The 19,503-nt window shown below is 40.3% G+C and overlaps 1 protein-coding gene across 1 annotated transcript in view; it reads left to right on the forward strand.

Moving 5' to 3' along the window:
* The window catches only part of NPC1 (NPC intracellular cholesterol transporter 1), a 27,727-nt gene continuing 8,224 nt past the window's right edge, over positions 1-19,503 (forward strand). Inside the window, exons 1-14 of the mRNA XM_017832025.1 lie at positions 1-178; positions 7,428-7,550; positions 8,826-8,932; positions 9,506-9,681; positions 10,550-10,717; positions 11,321-11,570; positions 13,119-13,195; positions 13,874-14,244; positions 14,604-14,830; positions 15,371-15,471; positions 16,399-16,501; positions 17,469-17,658; positions 18,091-18,273; positions 18,932-19,046. Coding sequence (XP_017687514.1) covers positions 89-178; positions 7,428-7,550; positions 8,826-8,932; positions 9,506-9,681; positions 10,550-10,717; positions 11,321-11,570; positions 13,119-13,195; positions 13,874-14,244; positions 14,604-14,830; positions 15,371-15,471; positions 16,399-16,501; positions 17,469-17,658; positions 18,091-18,273; positions 18,932-19,046 — 2,281 coding nt within the window. The 5' untranslated portion in view covers positions 1-88. The remainder of the gene's footprint in view (positions 179-7,427; positions 7,551-8,825; positions 8,933-9,505; positions 9,682-10,549; positions 10,718-11,320; positions 11,571-13,118; positions 13,196-13,873; positions 14,245-14,603; positions 14,831-15,370; positions 15,472-16,398; positions 16,502-17,468; positions 17,659-18,090; positions 18,274-18,931; positions 19,047-19,503) is intronic.

The following is a 19,503-nucleotide window of genomic DNA, read 5'->3' on the forward strand; positions in this document are numbered from 1 at the left end:
TGCCTGTCCACCTCCTCCTGCCGCCTCCCCTTCGCCGCCGCTCGGTGCTGCTGCCGAGAGCCCCCCGCCGGCCCCCTGCGCTCCAACCATGGGGACCTTGCACGGCAGCCCCGGGCGGGGCGGCCTCGGCCTGCTCCTTCTCCTCCTCCTCCTCCTGCTGCTGCTGTTGCCCGTGCGGGTGAGTCCCTCACGGGGAGGTCGCCGTGGGGTAGGGTATGCGGGGCCTCCTGGCACCGTAGGGAGGAGAGGGAGCAGGACCCCGCGGGTGGTGCCTGGGGCGGAGGGAGCTACGGCTCTCCCGGATGGTGGGGCTGGGTGAGGGCGGCGTTGTCCCGGGTTAGGCCGCTGGGCTCGGGGCGCAGCCCAGCTGAAGCGTGGTACCGAGGTGCCCCCTCCTCGTCCCGCCGTGCTCTCCGGGTGGCAGGCGGGGTGACAGCCGGTGGCGCGGCAGGCCCGCCGGGGAGCACCGGCGAACTTCAGCTCCTGCCCGGCCCCCGTGCCCCGCGATCGCAGCCGGCGGCTGCCCCCGGGGTGCCGCGCTCCCGTGGCGTGCCCCGGTTATGCAATGCCCGGTGCATGTGAGTGGCCGCGCAGTCACATGCTCCGGAGAGGCTTGCAGATGTCCTGGGTGTCTGGTTTGTTTTGCTCGGGGTGTTGCTTATGCTGGGTGACAGCTTCCTGGGAGTGATAGTCTGTGCGGAGTGAGCTGCTATCTATTGATGTGCCAGTATTAAGACTGCGTGTTTCCTTAAAATTAAGGGCTAAAATAAGTTGGATTTCTTGATACTTTAGGAAAAAATACTGTAAAACCTTCACTTCTCTCTTCCCAGTCATGTTTTGTTATGCTGTGGCGCAAGATAGGAGCGGGATACTCCACATTCCTCTGGAGAAACAAGGAGTGTCTTCTAAGCCTTAGTGGTTGTGTTGGTTTTTTTCCCTCTCTGCCTAAGTTGGAAACATACTTTCTAGGTCAAGTTATGACTAGCCCTTTTTAAACTCACGAGTTTGTCACCTTGTGTGTGTGCTGAGGTTCTTCTGTTTTCATATCCTCTTCAAAAAACCTCTTGAAGAGCTTAAAGATAAAACTAGGAATCCATTCTTCTATTACCACTGGAGAAGGTGATTGTTAGTAATGACTCATGATCTCCAGGTGGGTAAGTAATTTACTTCACTCCTTACCAATGTCCTTTTATGTAGTTTTTTGGAGGGAGATATGATCCTATGGCAATGAGGTGTGTCCTAGGCTGGTAAAGAAATTACAACATGCTTTCATTTATGTATCAGAAGGATACTGAGCTAGAGGAGCTTGAAACAAGTTCTCCTAAGATTTAGGGGAATCCTTGTAGAGGATGTGGCTTTGTGGTTCTTAGAAGTAAATATTGCAGAATTACTTTAGCCACGCAGGTTTCAATTTTGTACTGTAAGAAGGTGGAATTGGGTGTTTTGGGTTTTTTTTCTGTTAACTCTTATTTATGACTAACACTCCACAAAGAGGACCTTGATACTTTTCAAGGACAAGCTGGTCCTTCAGTTAGACTGAGCCCATATAGATGCTTGCAGGAGAAAAGCTTTGTGAAGGCGAACCTGTTTTCTCCCTCAAGTATACTGGTAGTGTAATGGGTTTGTGCTTTCAGTTGTGGTGCATATAAATTCAAGTGCTATATGTCATGTTTCTTCTTTTTTAAAGAAGCCAGTGGACTAGAGTAGCACTTCAGTTTGCAATCCTTCGTCATCCATTACATACACATTCACAATGGACTTGAAGCGTTCAGCCTGTGTAAGGTGCATCTGTCACTCTGAACAGTGCATGGTATAAGATTTGTGCCAGCCATCCCATTACTAGTTTGTGTTATCTTATAAAGATCCTGATGTACTGGATGGTATTTATGTGCTTAATGGCTGCTGTTGCAATTGATCCTTGTGTAATTATCCTAAAACACAAGCTGTTCAGTTATGGCTAATCAAGGTTGGACACAGGTTTCCTACCAGCAACTGGGATTCCAAACTGTATGATATATTTGAGTTTCTGAAATCCTATGGGAAAATGTTAATGACAGGTGCTGCTCTTGCCAAGTGGCCTGCAGTGTGGTGTTACCTGACCTTGGACGTGAAGTTCTGAATGTCTGTGTGGAGCAGTTTTCTTGGCAGGCATGATGGTGTATCTTCAGAACAAGGCAGTAACAACTTTACCTAAATTACTTCCTGGAAAATCAGGAATGACTTTTTCAGTCTTTCTGGATGGAAAGTGAGGAAGCTCTCTTAGAAGGGGAGAGATGACTGAAGGGAGTGACTGGTAGAACTTACTAGTACTTTGCTGGGCAGTAGACAAAATAATCCAAGTGTTGTGCAGTATTATTATTTCCTTGCAGGACATCAGAGGTATTTTGGTGTAGATGGACTTAGGTGCAGACAGCTGCTGGTTAGGGGCCCTGCAGTTTCTGATCATGCATGCAGTGTGTGTTTTCCCAGTAACTCCTTGTCAGCTAACACCAGCTCGTTCCCACAGATATTGAACTATTGCAACTTCCTTTTGCTACTTGACCTTGATTTTACTGTGATGTCTCAAATATGCTTGGGTAATCCCATAACTGTGGGTTGCTTTGCCTACTTAGGAGTAGCTAATACTTTTTCTGTCTGAAAGGGACCAGTCCCTTACTTAGGTGCAAAGGAACAAGAGGAGGTTGACAGATAAAGTGTGTCTCTGAATTGGCTGCCTCTGAATAAGTTATTGAAAGAGATAAAGTAAGAGTAAGAATTAAACCTGTAAAGTTTCCTTTAGTCCATGGACCTCCTTCCCTTATAGGGAGGGCTGTCAGGTCATATGCAACTTCTAGGGCAGATCTTTGAACTTGACCTGATGACCTGTTTCCATAAACCAGACTTGCCATTTATTGAGGGTGGTGGTGTAGTTCCCTAGAACTCTCAACCTAGTGGGCAATAGCAGATATTAAGGGAGTGGAGGGCAAGAGTATGCTCCTTCCTGGATTGATCTCTTTGCCCTGCAGGATTCCAGATGCATCATCCTAGATGAAAGGAGGGGAAACAGCTGTATCTGAGGCTGTTGCCTTTTCCATACATTAGTAATCTTAATTTGAAGAGCCAAACAGTGTTCGCTTGTCATTTGGTATTTGCAAGACTACAAATAACTGCTGTTTCTGCATATAACATCATCATTGTTCTTTGTCCGCTTAACAGCTATGTATTCATTGTTGGTGACGGCACATGTTGCTGGAAGCATTGAAGATTATCAGTTTGTTTCAACGTGCAGTTGAAGAAACACGGGCTGAAGTAAATGTGTTTATGATCTGTTGGAACGCTAGTTTTATTACAAATAAATGATAATGCCTGGGAACCAGAAAGCTCTAACGGAGCCTTTGTAGAATGCCCATACTTGCTCATGTGCAGATTCTTTATTAGGGCTCCCGAAGCTTTGACCTGAGGTGAAATTTCTCTTCAAACAGACCAAGTTTACCAGAAATAGGAATACAGTTTTCTGAACTCTGGGGAGGTACTGAGGGTACTGCCAAATGGTTTCTAAGATATGCTGGAGGCAGGAGGGAACAACCTTAATCTAAGGTTATGTTACTGTTGCTTTATGAAGTACTTAGGAAAGTCCCATTTTAATATACGGAGTGCTTAGTTATGTGATCTTAAAAACAAAACAAAACCAAAGAAAAACCAAAAACCAAACTAAAGAACCCTCCAAAAAAACCCAAACCTCACACACATAAAAAACTTGAACCTATGAACTGAGCCCTGTGTTAGACTTATGGATATTTTGCCTTTTTTAGAAGGCAGTTGGTTTCAACATCTGCTAATTTTGGGGCTAGGCTTTTACCCATTTAAGAAAGATGATTGCTCGTCCGAGTATTAAGTGACTTGAAAGTCTGACTCTGCAAGCAGCAGCTTTGTTAACTATGACTTATTTACAACCACACTTACTCATCCCTGTCTCATCCTACCAGTATAGGAGTGTTCTTCTGAGAGAATGGAAAAAGCAAAGTGCTTGTCTTGCTCTTTAACTTAATCTAGCTTTTACTAGAGGGTTTTTTGGGAGGGAGAATTTCCAGCTCTATCTTATCTGTGGTAATGGAGTAGTTAATTAGTTACTTCGTGTAACCCTGAATACTGTCTCAACCCTGGGAGACCAGCCCTCTCCCATATTTTGTGGCTGACTCAATGATGAGCAGGCTATTGTCTTGTTAGTGTTCAAGAGCTATGTTGGTGACTTTAGGCTGTTGACTTACAATGATTTGATCTCATTGACCTGGTTCAACCACTGTAAATCAAGGATCACCAAAACTAACTGGTTCAGGGAACAAATTTATACTTTCATTAGTTAAATCCTGCTAGGTTATGGCATAAGCGTAAAACCTTAGACTGTCTCTGAAATTACATTCTTGGTGTTAATATTGAAATAGAGTATTCATACTTGCAATTCTAGGTCTAGGTGCTCTTCTAAGTAGTTTAAAGTCGCTGATATGTTCGGCTTTTCTTAAACAGGCTGAAAGCTCGAGTGGCAAACATGTTGGATTTTCCACTGTAGGTGTTATTGCTGTGGAACTTCAGTAATATGATATGAGTCTTTATCCAAATTCAAATGTAAACTAATGCTAGGCTGAACATCATCTTGCTTTATTTTTCTTGCATGTTTAGCTGAATGCTTTTTGGTATGTGATCAAATGTTATGTGCAAGTAAGATGCTTTATGTTCTGTCCTGCAAATGATGGCAGAAAGCCTTGCAGGTAAATTTATAGACATAATAGAGGTTGTATTTTATTTTGTATCTCTGTAGTTGTAACCAAGGAATTGTTGCCTTGAAATACAGACAACGTTTTTAAAACAATAGAACTATCAGTCAGACTGATGTGGTAGCTGAAATTTACTGAAGTTTTTCTTTGCAAGAAGTGCGCTGATAAGGTTTTTGTAACTGTTGACTGCATTACCAGGTTTCCCACGCTTTCTACTCTGGAAGAAACAAAGTCTTTCTGTAAAGAGTAGGTTGATGAATTTGTGGGGTTTAAAACATAAGAAGTGTTAGATAAGACTTATTGAAAGTGTGTTTTAGAAAGGATGATTACAAACCATTCTAGACTAAACATCAAAACCAGTCTGATACTGAAGAAATACCTAATTCTTTTCTCATGGGCAGTACTAAGCAGCTCCAAATTCGTTGTCATTTTGTAAGAATAGTAATGAATCTGTGCTTTCTCCTGAAGAGATAATTCAGTTGTGACACTGGTACATGAAAACACTAAACAATCTTTCCCTACTAGTAGACTGTTTGCTATTCAAACTGAGGTAAACAGATGCGAGGAAGCAGAGTTGAAGATGGTGACTTTGCATCAAAAAAGTGTGAATTTATTTGAAGCATGAACAAATTTATGATGTAGTTTTGATAAATGTTCTCCAAGTTATGGAAATCTAATGTTTTCGATTCATACTGGTGTTAAACATTCAGTGTTTATAAGTGCAATCTGAAGGTGGTGTTTTCCGTGTTGTATCTTAGCAGCTGGTTACGGGTTTAGCTGTAAGTGCTAGAGTAGACAAATGAAGTAGTGATCTAGAGTGGTATGTAAACTCACTTTTAGATCTGGCTTGTAGTGAGTGACTTTGAAGCAAGCCATGTTGCCCTGGTTAAGTTAAAGGGGAAGCAGGTCTAACAGGGTTGGGTAAATTGGTGGTGGGTATTGTCCCTGATAAACAACCAGTTACTGAGAACACAGCTGCGATGGGCAGGGCATGTCTCAAGGATGAAGGACCACCGCCTCCCTAAGATCCTGCTCTATGGTGAACTTGCCACTGGCTGCCGCATGAGAGGAGCCCTGAAGAAAAGATACAAGGACTCCCTGAAACAGCATCTCAGCCTTGGCCATATTGATCACCACAACTGGTCTACTCTGGCCTCCAGTTGGGAGGCCTGGAGACACACCATCTATAACGCAGCTGTCTCCTTTGAGAACACACGCAGGATCACTCTCGAAGAAAAAAGGCAACGCAGAAAGAACCGTAAATTGCAGAATACACCATCTAAGGAGTCTTTCTGCTGTGCCTTTTGCAATCGGATATGTCTGTCACGTATTGGCCTCATAAGCCACCAACGTGCCTGTAGCAAATGTGGATAGAGCCTTCCCAAATCTTCGTTCGCGAAGCCTCGCCATGACATGATTGTCCCTGATAAACAACCAGTTGCTGATGTATTTTTTTGGTGAACTGTCAGTGTTGCTCAGCACAAAAATGGTTGTTGTGAAGACATCGTAATTCTGGGTAGCTCTTGGGTATTATGAATACAGCCTTTCAGGGGCCTCTCTGGTCAGTAAACAATATTATTCATGGTCAAGCACAGCGCACAGCAGTCTGTCCTTGCAGCGTAAGCATATGGTGTCTCTACAAATGCTAGGTCAAGGTTGCTCAGGAGACAAAAATAGGTCAGTTATCTCTCAAACTGTACTAGCCAAACTTCTGATCAGAGCTGGCAGAAGTGTAGTAAATGTTTGTGCAATCTGCTTGCAGCCGATGTGCACAGGAAAACCTTGGAGCTGTCTTAAAGCTTTTGCTGTAAATAACTTGTTATTGCATTAAGTGTTTTGATTTTCAGAATAAATATTTTGGCTTAGTATTTCAGATGTCTCAGTGTCAGTACCACTGACAAAAAATACAAGGCTTTCAAGGTGCCACTGTCCTTTTTCAATTTCCTTTATTTTATGCACATAATAACAGATTTCTGAATTTTTCAGTAGTCTCTTAAATCAAAATATGAGAGTTGATGCTTCTTCCCTTTTACTTAACACTGTAAGCCCATTTAAATGTTGCATGCTTAGGCTTGAAAGTGGTGATGGAGAGTATCCTTTGAGATTGTGACAATACATATATGGCAAGTGTAGAGCTATGAAGTTCTGTTTCAGAATCCTCTTTATACTGCTACTTCCTCATTCTGTCACTCATGAGTTTGCAAGAAGGATCAGAAGGTGGCAGGAGGAACTGAAATTGCACATAAGCAATACATTTCTCTCCATGTGTGCTGACCTGTGTGCCCTCACATGACAGTTTACCCAGTAATCATTTTGTTGTTTTGTGTGGAAAAGAAATATTTTCTAAATCATCATATACTTGAAGATGCTTTTCAGGTATTGAATTAGATTTTTCTTAAGGAACTCTTATACTTCTTCTTAACTACAGGCAATGCACTTCCTGTTTCTATATTGGGCAGGGAAGGGTGGGAAGGTGAGCTGAAGATCAGTGGTGATGTGCACCATGTCAAAAAATGCATGCTTTTGTTAATGGGCATTTTATGTAGTGCGTGCTGATGGGAAGTTATCCAATCTGGGTTGTAAGTGGCTTTTGGAATAGTAGCACATAAACTCTATAACAGCTGAGGAATTTGGCAACTATTCCTTGCAGTTAATCAGTTATCTCATGTTAATTAGGTACGTCCACAAATGTGTATCTGGTATGGAGAATGTGGAGTTGCTTCCGGAGACAAGAGATACAACTGTGCTTATGATGGACCTCCAATAGCACTACCAGAAGATGGCTATGACTTAATGCAGGTGAGCTTCTTTTGGAGGTCTGCTGCTTAATAAAAAATAGTTCTCCTACACTTGACAATTCTGTATTGGTTTCTGTTGGACCTGTGCTGTGCCCTTTAGCTTTCTCATCCTAACTTGATGACAAAGCGAACAGATTATCTCTGATTTCTCATGTATGGCTCATAGCTCCAATTGGGTGAAGGTAATATACCTCAGTTCCTTTTCAGAGATATGAGAAGTCTCCATAGCATGTGATTAGGAGCTTTTACAGACATAACCGTAAATATAGGATTGGTCCACTTGTCTGCATAGTTTCCTCACTGGTTTGAGTACTCTTCAGTCAGATTGTTTTTTAAGACTCTCCCAAACTATGATACATTCCGTAGTTGTGCCCTTTTAATCTCTAAAATACAAGACTAAACTGTTTTACATCAGATGATCATTCCTGATCTCTCCTTAAATAGGAAGGCATTAACTGACACTTGTTCAAATGGAGCAAATTTGGACAAAATTAACTGTGCTTAGTGTGAGATGGTATTTCCTTATCTGGGCTTTAGCTGCCAAAATGAACAAACCCACAGTCAAAAGAATTTGTATATTTGGTGCACAGTATAGGATGATATTGCCAGACTTGCCTTCTGGCATCTGATAGTTCAAAGCTATAAAGTGTGCAGTAACTATGGCATTAAAGGAGGGGTTTACTGGTGGCAGGAGTGACTTAATTAAATATGTCGGTGAGCTAACTACTGTAACGTACTGTTTCTGAAGCCTTAAGATACAGTTCTTGTATGTTACTATCAATTATGCTTGTATTAAATGCATTTGTCTCTTCTGTAACTGAACACGAAATAGCTCTTCCAGGTAATCAGTGATTTTTGTGGTTAGTGGCTTGTCTTCTGAGACTTTAGAATCTGATACTGTCCGGAAGGAGTACTAGAGGATAAGCTGCAGGAATACTTTCAACTTGGATAAACGTGTTGTCCTCTCACCAATAGGCTCTCAAATGGCATTTATCATTCTATATATAGACTCTGGTGACTAAAGATCATCTGAAGGAGCTTTTTAAAAGGAAGTGCTGCCTTGAATAAAAGAAGTGAAAAAAGTGATTGTTCTCTCTAGTCTCTAAACAGCAATCTTTTTTGCCAGACTGTTGGTTTTTTTTTAATGCATCTCCCACAGCAACAGCTACTGTCTTCTGAAGTATGTTGGAGCAGAACCAATAACTATAATAAGTTCTGAAATCTTAAATATGCTTTTTCTTCCTTCACCCCTGATCTCAATATTGTTTTTTTTAAGGAACTCTGTCCAGGTTTTTTCTTCGGCAATGTTAGCACTTGCTGTGATGTTCGTCAGCTTCAGACTTTGAAAAATAGCTTGCAGCTGCCTCTACAGTTCCTCTCCAGGTATGCTAATGAAGTAACTAGTTTTGTAATAGAATAACAAAGCACATAAAAACTCTTCTCTTCAAGTAGATTGTAGGAAAGGTGGTAATTTCATTTAAAGGCTTATTGGAGATGCTCTTTAAGCGACTTCCTCATCTATATCAGGAGGCTGTAACGTCGTGAAACAACTACTTGCAGTCTGGATTGAGTTAGCTGAGTTAGAATAAGCATTCCCTTAGTTTGTCTCAAGCTTCTGTGTCTAACGAAGCCTTCAGAAGAGGGTGACATAAAGTACTGTTTGGTCCTGTTCTAACAGGAGTCCTCCTGCTAAGAAGCAGTTAAGTTTTTAATGAAATTCTGTTTATATCTATTTGAGGTAGGGAATTTTGCTGGTGAATTATGGTGCTTAAAATTGCTTATCTGTAGCATCAACAACTACTGTTGTATTGCTGATTTAAAAACTTGCAATTTTGAATATTTTGTTCCGTCACTCTGAGCAGAATGTTTACTCTTGCAAGGCATACCTGACTTGACCTATATAGATGGCATCTTTACCTCTTAATCTGATTGCTGTTCATTGACTTTCCTACCTAGGTGTCCATCGTGTTTTTACAACTTGATAAACCTCTTCTGTGAACTGACTTGCAGTCCAAATCAGTCTGACTTTTTGAATGTTACAAGCACCATACCTTATTATGATCCAGTTTTAAAAGAGAACAAAAGTAGCATTACAGAGCTGCAGTACTTTATTGGAGAACGCTTTGCAAATGGTGAGTAAAGAGTATGTTAATTTACCTTGGCCTTTGTCAAGGTAACAAGACCAGTGCTTTTTTAAGAAGAATTGGGAGGGAGAAAGATCTGTCTTTTTTTCAAGTTTGAGTCATCGCATAGGTAACAGTAGTTCCCTTGAAAACTTCTGCCCAGGTAGGGGACATTACACTGTTAATAACAGTGTTTTTAAAGACTCAACAAAGCCTGAACATCCCTACAAATGGTTAATAGCTGTTAACCATGATGACTTTAACGTCAGAAAAAACAAAGTTGTTGCCAAGTACTCAATGTCCGAAGCCTACCTCATACTAAAATGGTCTGGCAAGTATGATAATAAGTGTACACAGTTCACTACAATGGGCTCTCTAGGAGGCACTTACTTCTCTTGAAATGGACTGTTTTATTCCTTTGTCAAAATCAAAGATATTTTTAGAGAACAATAAATTTGGGTTGTATTTCAATTTTGTAACAAGCTTAAATCATTAATTCAGTCTTTGATTAAAGGTTACTGCAAAAAGCATACAAATTATGAGACACCTGAAAGTCATATGGCCTACAAGTCAAAAGTACCTTAAATGTTGGTCATAACTTTCCCTGCAAATAACTTAGTATAAAGTAGTGTTACCTCTCAAGCAGAAAAGTGTGTGCTGGGATAATACAGATTTGGGTGGCTTACTCAGAGCAAGGTAGCTGTAACAAAGCACTGCAACCTTGAATACTATAAATACAACTGAATCCTTTTCTCTTGAAAGCTGTAAGTATGTTCTTGGAACTTGGTGAGTCTGTAATATTGGAGATACTTGGAATGCTCACTCAAATTATAATGTTGGTTTAATGACTCTTCTGTCTTCATTCACTTATTCCTAGCAATGTATAATGCCTGCAAAGATGTAGAGGCTCCATCAAGTAATGTTAAAGCACTGGGGTTGCTGTGTGGGAAGGATGTCAAGGACTGCAATGCAACCAACTGGATTGAATACATGTTTAGTAAAGACAATGGACAAACTCCTTTCAGCATTATTCCTATCTTTTCAGGTAAGAAACTGAGTAGTCCTTGCCTTTGAAACCTCTGTCAAAGGCTGTGTGCTATGGCTAGCATATTAATTTATTAAACAGCAATGAATGTCTGCAGTCAGAGGCTTCCAAAGCAATGTAAGATCCACTTACCTTTTTTTGATTTCTGGTTGGAAGTCATACTTGGTGCTTTCTTTGTATACAGCTTGTTACTGTATAGATCTCTCAAACTTACTAGTGATGGACTGAGCTTAGGCGAATGGCTAGCTTGTATTACTTGGGAAATTGGCAGTACCCTGATCCTTTGGGATTTCTTTATAAGAAGATTGTTGCACATTGTGCAATCTGAACAGATAAGGAGGATGACAGATCATTGCTGGGATGATAGAAGTATGTGCTTGTTACTTTTACACCCTGAAGCGTTATAAGCATGACCACTCATTTAATTAGTAGTAATATATAAATAGCTGGTATGGAAAAGGCAGTGGCTTCATCTGTAAGGCCAAGAAATGCTGCTCTGTATAGAGGCTAGGGGCTTTCATACCAAGGGTTAACTCACTTAACTGTGAAGGTCTGAATTTTTCCTGGTAGTAAACTGGCTCTGCAACTTGTGGTTTGTCGTAGATGTTCCTGTCCATGGAATGAATCCTATGAATAATGCTACCAAAGGCTGTAATGAGTCCATGGATGATTCAACAGGACCATGCAGCTGTCAGGACTGTTCAATTGTTTGTGGTCCAAAACCTCAACCCCCTCCATTGCCTCCTCCTTGGCTATTGTTTGATTTGGATGCTGTGTATGTCATCATGTGGATTTCCTACATGGGCTTTCTACTAGTATTTTTTGCACTAGTTTTTGGAGTCTGGTGCTACAGGTAAAGCATTCAAAATACTCAGCTCTGCAAGTCACTTGTTTTTCCCTGAAAACTTTCTTTGCCCAGGTCAGTTGCTTGTTGTCTCTACTACTCCAGCCAGCAAAAAGTTATGTTCTGTTGCAGATGCTTATACTTACAGGGAGTGTTCTGACTCCTAAAACCATCTGGTGGAAAGTGAATGCAGAAGTTGGTTTAGTGGATTCACGACTCCCATAGCATCCCTAGCTACAGGATCAAATACACTGTTCTCCAACTTCCATATGCAAGTATGCAAAAAGTCTGGGGAATGCATATTCATAACAAAGCAGTCAGTGCTGTATTGGAAATGAAGTCATGAATACTCTTCCTTAGGCTCCTGTTTTGAAAAATATTAAATGGAAGCTGGGCTTCCAGTAACTATAGCGTATCACCCTTGATCTCATGTCTGGAACACCTCTCCTATGAAGACAGGCCAAGAGAGTTGGGGCTGTTCAGCCTGGAGAAGGAAAGGCTCTGGGAATACCTCAGAGCAGCTTTCCAGTACCTAAAAGGGGTCTACAAGAGAGTTGGAGAGGGACTTTATACAAGGGCATGGAGTGATAAGAAAAGGGGCAGTGGCCTTAAGCTGAAGGAGGGTAGGTGCAGATTAGATATTAAGAAGAGATTCTCTACTGTGAAGGTGATGAGGCAGTGGAAGAAGTTGCCCAGAGAGGCTGTGGACTCCCTATCCCTGAAAGTGTTCAAGGCCAGGCTGGATGGCACTGAGTAATCTGGTCTAGTAAAAGGTGTCCCTGACCATGGCAGAGGAGTTGGAACTGATGATCTTTAAGGTTTGCACCCCGAACCACTCTATGGTTCTATGATCAGGAAACCAAAATTGCTCTATAATAAGAGTTAAGTCCGTGTGGAAAAGGTTAGTGGGTACAACTGGCCAACACGAAATTGTAGGTGTGTTTGAGATGTCTGGTTCGTAGCCCAAAACATCCTGCCATAATTGGAGGTCTGGTTAGATTAGCAGGAGGATGCTGTTGAACTTAGCTCCTACTCTGAGTATCAGGAATGGATATAAGCAATTTAGTTCTATCATAAGTGTTCTGTGCTATAACTTGCTTGTTTTCAGGACAGGAAGAAACTACCTTATTTTCCTTTTTTCCTCTCTTCCTCATTTTTTCAGGCTAAGTATGTGTAACTTAAGCATTTTGACTAATAAAGCAGAATATTTCTAATGTAAAAATCTCTTACAAATGTTATCTCTCTGTTATATGGTCAATTTAAAGAGATTCTCTGTGCTGTTAATGCTACTGATTTTTTAAATATGCATAAAGAACCTGTGCTTGATCTAAGCTGGAAACATTTAAGACAGTGGAAATGACTGTATTTTGTTCCAAAGCATCCTAAAGCTGGAGATTACTGTTCTTCAGTGGGTGGGCGTAGGGAGAACATGATGTCTGTAGATTCTGGAGGAGTCAAATTTCAAATTTACTGGTAGCATTGAACTTCATTCTTTCTGTACAAACAGTACAGACGTCGTTTTGAGTAAGAATGTTAACGTAGCTTTTTCTCTTGCAGGAGGCGGCACTTTGTCTCAGAGTACACACCAATTGACAGCAATGTAGCCTTCTCTGTGAATTCCCACCGCGACAACGGTATGTCTTGGAGAAGAGTGAGAGGTTTATCAGAAACCTGACTTGAGTGCATCCCCTTCTTGTGGATGGGCTCTGGAATTTTAGCTTTGTTAGGCCATATAATGCATTCTTAGAGGGCTTTATTTCAGTCTTTTGGCCAGTAACTCTCTTTTTTTCGAGCAGCACTTAACCCTATTCTGCTGGGTACACAGTTCATGGATCTAGCTATGCTACAAGGAAGTTCTGGAGGGCTTTGTAGCAGGAGATGGGAAGGGCAACACAATGCTAAAATTAATTTAGTTGTGTTTTGACTCATCCATGTATCCATTTAAAGCATCCTATGAAAGAATTGTAGTTTAACTTGCATAGCAGCTGAGATAGCTCATTTTATTGATTTTTATATATTTATATATTTTTATTTATATATATATAAAAATATATATATATATTTTAGCTGCTTCCTGCCTTTATTTGCTGCTTCTGTCAAAGACAATCTTATATTAGAAGGGGCAGTGTTAGGTACAAGCTGGTTTCTGCCCCCTTGACCTTGGATTGGTCACAGGGTCTGACTGTCAGTGCAGACATAGCTTCTGGTGCTTACTACAGACAACTAGAATAAAATTTCATCTTTCCTAGTAGATTCAACAAAATGTTGCTTAACTGACTTATCAAACACTTACTGTTTACTTGTTCTTGCAGGGAAAATTACCTGCAGTGAAAGGCTTGGTGAAAGGTTTGAGAATGGCCTGAGGATGACATTCACATCATGGGGGGCTTTCTGTGTCAGAAATCCACGTCCTGTTATCCTCTTCTCTGTGGTCTTCGTTGCAATGTGCTGCTCAGGCTTTGTATATATTAAAGCAACTACAAACCCTGTAGATCTCTGGTCAGCCCCAAGCAGCCAAGCTCGCAAGGAGAAGGAATACTTTGACACACACTTTGGGCCTTTCTTTCGTACTGAACAACTCATTATTCAAGCGCCAAACAGCCGCCCGGACACCTATTCACCTTACCCATCTGGAGAAGATGTACCTTTTGGGCCTCCACTTACCAAAGACGTTCTCCATCAGGTAACTTGAACTTTCCAAGAGCGGAGATGTAAGCATACCTAACAGGTATAACCACATGGAGTTGGCTTCCATCTCCAGAGTTATGTGTCTATCGAGACGTTCACTAGATATTCATATTAAAAATCCCAGCCTTGCTGTAAAAACTTTTTGCTGAAAACCTTTCTGTTAGAGAGACTTGCAAGCTAAGTCCCAGTAAGTATTCTTAGTATGAACACAGGAATAATATTTTGTGATATGGTTCTATTGACACGTGCCACTGTCTCTGGGAACTTGCAGGAATACAGCATGCACTTAAATCCTACTTTGCAAGAGAAATGCTTTCTTGTGCTGCTCTTAAACTGTGGTTTGGTTTTTTAAAGGTGCTGGATTTGCAGGATGCTATTGTCAACATAACTGCTTCTTTTGACAATGAGACTGTAACGCTGAAAGACATTTGTCTGACTCCTCTTGCTCCCTACAACAACAACTGCACTATACTGAGCGTACTCAACTACTTTCAGAACAGCCATTCTGTCCTAGATCACACTATTGGGGATGAGTTCTTTGTCTATGCTGATTACCACACTCACTTCCTATACTGTGTTCGGTAAGCAGTACAACTACGTGTTTTTTCAAACTGTAGACCAACTAGGCCTTTGTCTTGCTGGCAGACAAAACTAGCTAGTTCTCACTGCTCCCTTGAACATTTTCCTACCCCTTTTTAAACTTGCAATACTATGTGGAACTGCAGGTTAGTATAAGATTGCTTGTGTTTGTGTCTTAGTACTTCAGCAGGAGTTGGATTTTAATCGAGTTGCCAGTTAAACTTGGTTTGGTACAGACACTGACTCTGGTTTACCTTAAACATGTTTTCAACACTTCTGAGGAGTTCTGTAACATATGATGATTTCTAAGCTTTCACTTCAGTTTATAGTTCAGTTGGATAGAAGCTACTCCTTGTCTTAGAGGCTATAAGGCACATGCCTTTAAACTATATTTAAATTCAAAGCAAATGTAGCACAAAGGCAATGTATCATTAGCAGTCTTACCTCCTCTTTATCTTGATTATCAGTTATAGCACAACAGCTTTTAGCTTTTTTTATGCTGTGCCTCAGTTGTCAACAATTATTGCTGGTGATCTCTTTAGGGCTCCAGCATCACTGAATGACACAAGCATGCTTCACGATCCCTGCTTAGGAACATTTGGTGGACCTGTATTTCCGTGGCTGGTGTTGGGAGGATATGATGGTAGGTGACAAAACAGTATTGCAGCTTAAGTCTTGAGAGTACATACCTGTGTGATGTCTTTGGTGCTAAAGGTGCATCCTCATTTAACACAGATGTTTAAATGTACTCCAGAGAAAATGGAGTTTTGTTCAACGTCTGGTAAGTAAGGGTGTTTTAAGTAAGTTTTCAGTAGACCAGTGCTGGGAATGGAGGCAGACTACTCAGAAAGTGCAAAATGGAAGCAGTCTGTAACTAGAACATACTGGTCAACAGGGTAAATGTTTGGGACCTACTAAAAGATCCCTAATTTCTGAATACTAGATAAAAATATGAAGTAGCTCAAGTTGACATGGTGGGATGTATGTGTATTTTGCTTTGAGTTAGTATAGTTTTGTCACTGATCTGATAAAACGGTTAGAAATAGATTAAGATGTTCACAAAGGAAATTCTTCCATTATTACTCTGAAGCCAGAATTTTGTTCAAGCAATTAATCTAATTAAACATAACTTGGTAGTACACTTGTGTTTGATATATCTAAAACAGTGCTTCAAGGCAAGCACGTATTGATTAAACTGTAGGGGTTTTGTACTTGCTTTGAGTAAAATCTAAGTATGCAAGAGGCAGTGTTTAGTAAACCACATCTTATTTCCCATTAGATGGAAAGTCATAAGCACTGGTTATATAGTAGTCCCTTGTCTAACCGTGCAACAATTTAATGTTGGTGTCATGAGCATGGTAAATTATCAAAAATTACTTTTGAATACAATCTGCAGTGCTTAGCTTCTGTTCTTATTTCAGTAGTGTTTGAGAACTCAGTGGTGTTAAATGGAGTTGTAGGGATGAGATTGCTTTGGACAATGCTAATTTTAAATTTACTTGTATCTACTATACTAGAATATAGGCTCTACTTCTTAATGCCAAATGATTTTTTTTTTCCCCCTCTATAGATGATAACTATAATAATGCTACAGCTCTTGTGATTACTTTTCCTGTCAACAACTACTACAATGACTCAAGAAAGCTAATGAAAGCCTTGGCATGGGAAAAAGAGTAAGTAGTCTTCCTGTATTCTGAAACGTGTATGTTACTTAAAGCAGCTTTAAATGTATATACATGAAAAATACCTGTACTGTACTGACAGTTTTCTAGTATAACTATAGGGATGTTTTGAGAGGAGCAGAACTGGTTAAAAAGAGACTGTGCTGGTCATAAGCCCTTCACTTTATCTGGCACATTTTATTTGCTTTGAGGATGTAGGTTCTAGTCCTGTGAGTGACCATCTAGCCCAGTACTACTTGCTGATAAGTAACTTTAGATATATTTGATATATTTTATTGTGGCTAAAATGATAGAGGTAGACTCATTAATCTGCTGAACCATTAAGCATGAGTGGAAAGGTCCAGCATGATCCTGTGATTTTTAACATTTAATTTTTAAAAGTGTCATCCAGAGGAGCATCTAAAGCTTTCATCCCCTTCACCATCTTGAGGAGCTGATGTTGGCTTACACAAGTCAGCTGCTCTGGCTAGCAGTTCAGATAAAAACTACTGTACTAAAAAGTTTGAGACAAAGGTAAAAGCATGACAAGAATCTGCTAGTGTGACAAGCACCTCTCAAGCTGGGGAACTGAAACAAGGGCTAATAAATTGTTCCAGTCCTGTAAACAAGCTGCAGTCACATTTCGAGTCTGTAATCCTAGGTTTAGCTTTGAGGAAACTTGCACTGAGTTTAAAATAAGTTATGCAAGATACCCTATTTGTCCTCAAACTCCGGAGAGAACATAGAAAGTATTTCAGCATAGTGTATTTCTAGTGCTTGGAGTAGAGTTCTAGGTATATGTAGCCAGCACCTCTCTTTTTTTAAAAATGAGGAAGCTCCCTCAAAGTACTGTCTGGCTATAGTGCACTCTTGTACCACACAGATGATGTAAATTTGCAATCAACTGGCTTCCATGTATTTCTAATAGAAGATGTTTTGTCTTTTAAAGTGTGACTGACCTCTTGGTTTTGTTTTTTAGATTTATTAACTTTTTGAAGAACTACAATAATTCAAACTTAACTATATCATTTTCTGCCGAACGGAGTATTGAAGATGAAATCAACCGGGAAAGCAACAGTGATATTAGCATTGTGTTGATAAGTTATCTTGTTATGTTTGTATACATCTCCATAGCTTTGGGACATATCCAGAGCTGTAGAAGACTGCTGGTATGTGTATAGTTTTCACTGCTATAAAGACTGAAGCTATAGCTTGCTGATAGCTTTAAGTGACTTAAATATTTTTGCAGAATGCTCATGTTCAATTTCGTATTAGAGCATTGAGTCTTCCTTGGGCAGGAGTTGCAGGGAACATTATTCTTGTCATACTTGATAGTTCATGTGTTCTTCATAGTCTCAACTAAGTATTATCACTTGAGATGCTCAAGATGTACTGAGTTAACTTCAGCTTTAAGACCTTGTAACTTCAAGTTTGATTCTTTTTTTGTTTGTTTGTTTTTAAATGTCTGGTTCTTCAAAAGAACCAGAAAAGTAAGTTTGCTACTAACTACACTAAATGTAAGAATATGGCTTTTACCTTTGCTATAATCTGTCTTGTGTGATGATGCTTGTTTAGTTGACAGTCAGTACACCTTTTTTTAGGTGGATTCGAAGATCTCTCTGGGCATTGCAGGCATCCTGATTGTACTGAGCTCAGTAGCGTGTTCTGTAGGCATCTTCAGCTACTTTGGAGTCCCACTGACACTGATTGTGATAGAAGTAATTCCTTTCTTGGTGCTGGCTATTGGAGTGGACAACATCTTCATTATGGTTCAGACACTTCAGGTATATATTCTTTCATACAGATTCTTCTAAAAGTGCCTGTCATTTTTGAAGGCTGTAAACTTAAACCAGAAGGTCTCCTGCATTCCAGAGCTCAGCTCAATCTGAGCAGCTCTGGACTCTCGCAGAATATCTAGTGCTCTTGAAGAGGGCCAAGATTCTATGTACATTCTACCTTCACAACCCCCCCCGCTCCCAGGTTAAAAGTCTCTGCCTTTTCTTACTGCTGGCTGATACAAAAAGATTGTACAACTTGACTGCTATTTTGATCGCTTGTAAGTTTAACATATTGTGAGCAGTAATCATGAACTAAACTACATACTTAAGACTAGAGACTTCTGACACCAAGTCCTAGTGGGTAATCAGCTTCTGAATTTGACAGGCTAATAACCCACTGAAACTGGCACTGCCTCTGGCAAGTGTGTAGTTTTGGCTGAAGTACTCAACTTAGTACTAAATTTTAAATTCGAAGCAAGCTAAGAGGTAATGTTCATGGTGCTCTTGTTTTGGAGAATCTCAGCTGTTTAATGCTTGTTAATGTGGTGAAAACAATAAAAGACAGTTCGTGATACTGAAAAGTTTTGAGTTTTTTTAAAGCCATATGAAATAGCTTCCTAAATTGCGTGATTCCTAATAATAATAAATTATTGCCTTAAAACAGAGAGATGAGCGCCTTCAGGGTGAAACTCTGGATAAACAGATTGGCAGAGTCTTGGGAGATGTGGCACCCAGTATGTTTCTCTCATCTTTTTCGGAGACTTTGGCATTCTTTCTTGGTAAGTTTTCTTTAATATTTGAAGATCGGGGCCTTATACCTGTGTGTTGCAAGAATAAATGCAAAACTAAAGTATAAAAGCAAAGTAAGAATTTGTGTAGGAAGTCTAGCTTAGTTGTTCATTGCTCTAAGCAAGTTAAACTTCTGCTGGGGATAGGCATGGTGGTACTTTGAGTCTGGCACAGTTAAAAAGATCCGTTTCTGAATCTGTCATGCTTTTCAGTATGAAAGGCTGGAGCGTTTTACTGACTTGCAGTGATTGACAAGTCTAAATTTGACTTTAGTAATAGATCAAATGTCAAGGTGTATGAACTTCTATATCACATTTAGTCATCTTGCCACTGCTTGGAAAAATGCCCCTGTGACAGAGTATGTTTGAGGTTCATTTTACAGTACATGTTAGAGGTATATCTTATGTTGTAACCCTACAAGTATAATTTAACCTTCTTTCATTACGG

The sequence above is a fragment of the Lepidothrix coronata genome, unplaced genomic scaffold, assembly GCF_001604755.1.
Source record: "Lepidothrix coronata isolate B3197 unplaced genomic scaffold, Lepidothrix_coronata-1.0 Scaffold6, whole genome shotgun sequence".
Taxonomy (NCBI): domain Eukaryota; kingdom Metazoa; phylum Chordata; class Aves; order Passeriformes; family Pipridae; genus Lepidothrix; species Lepidothrix coronata.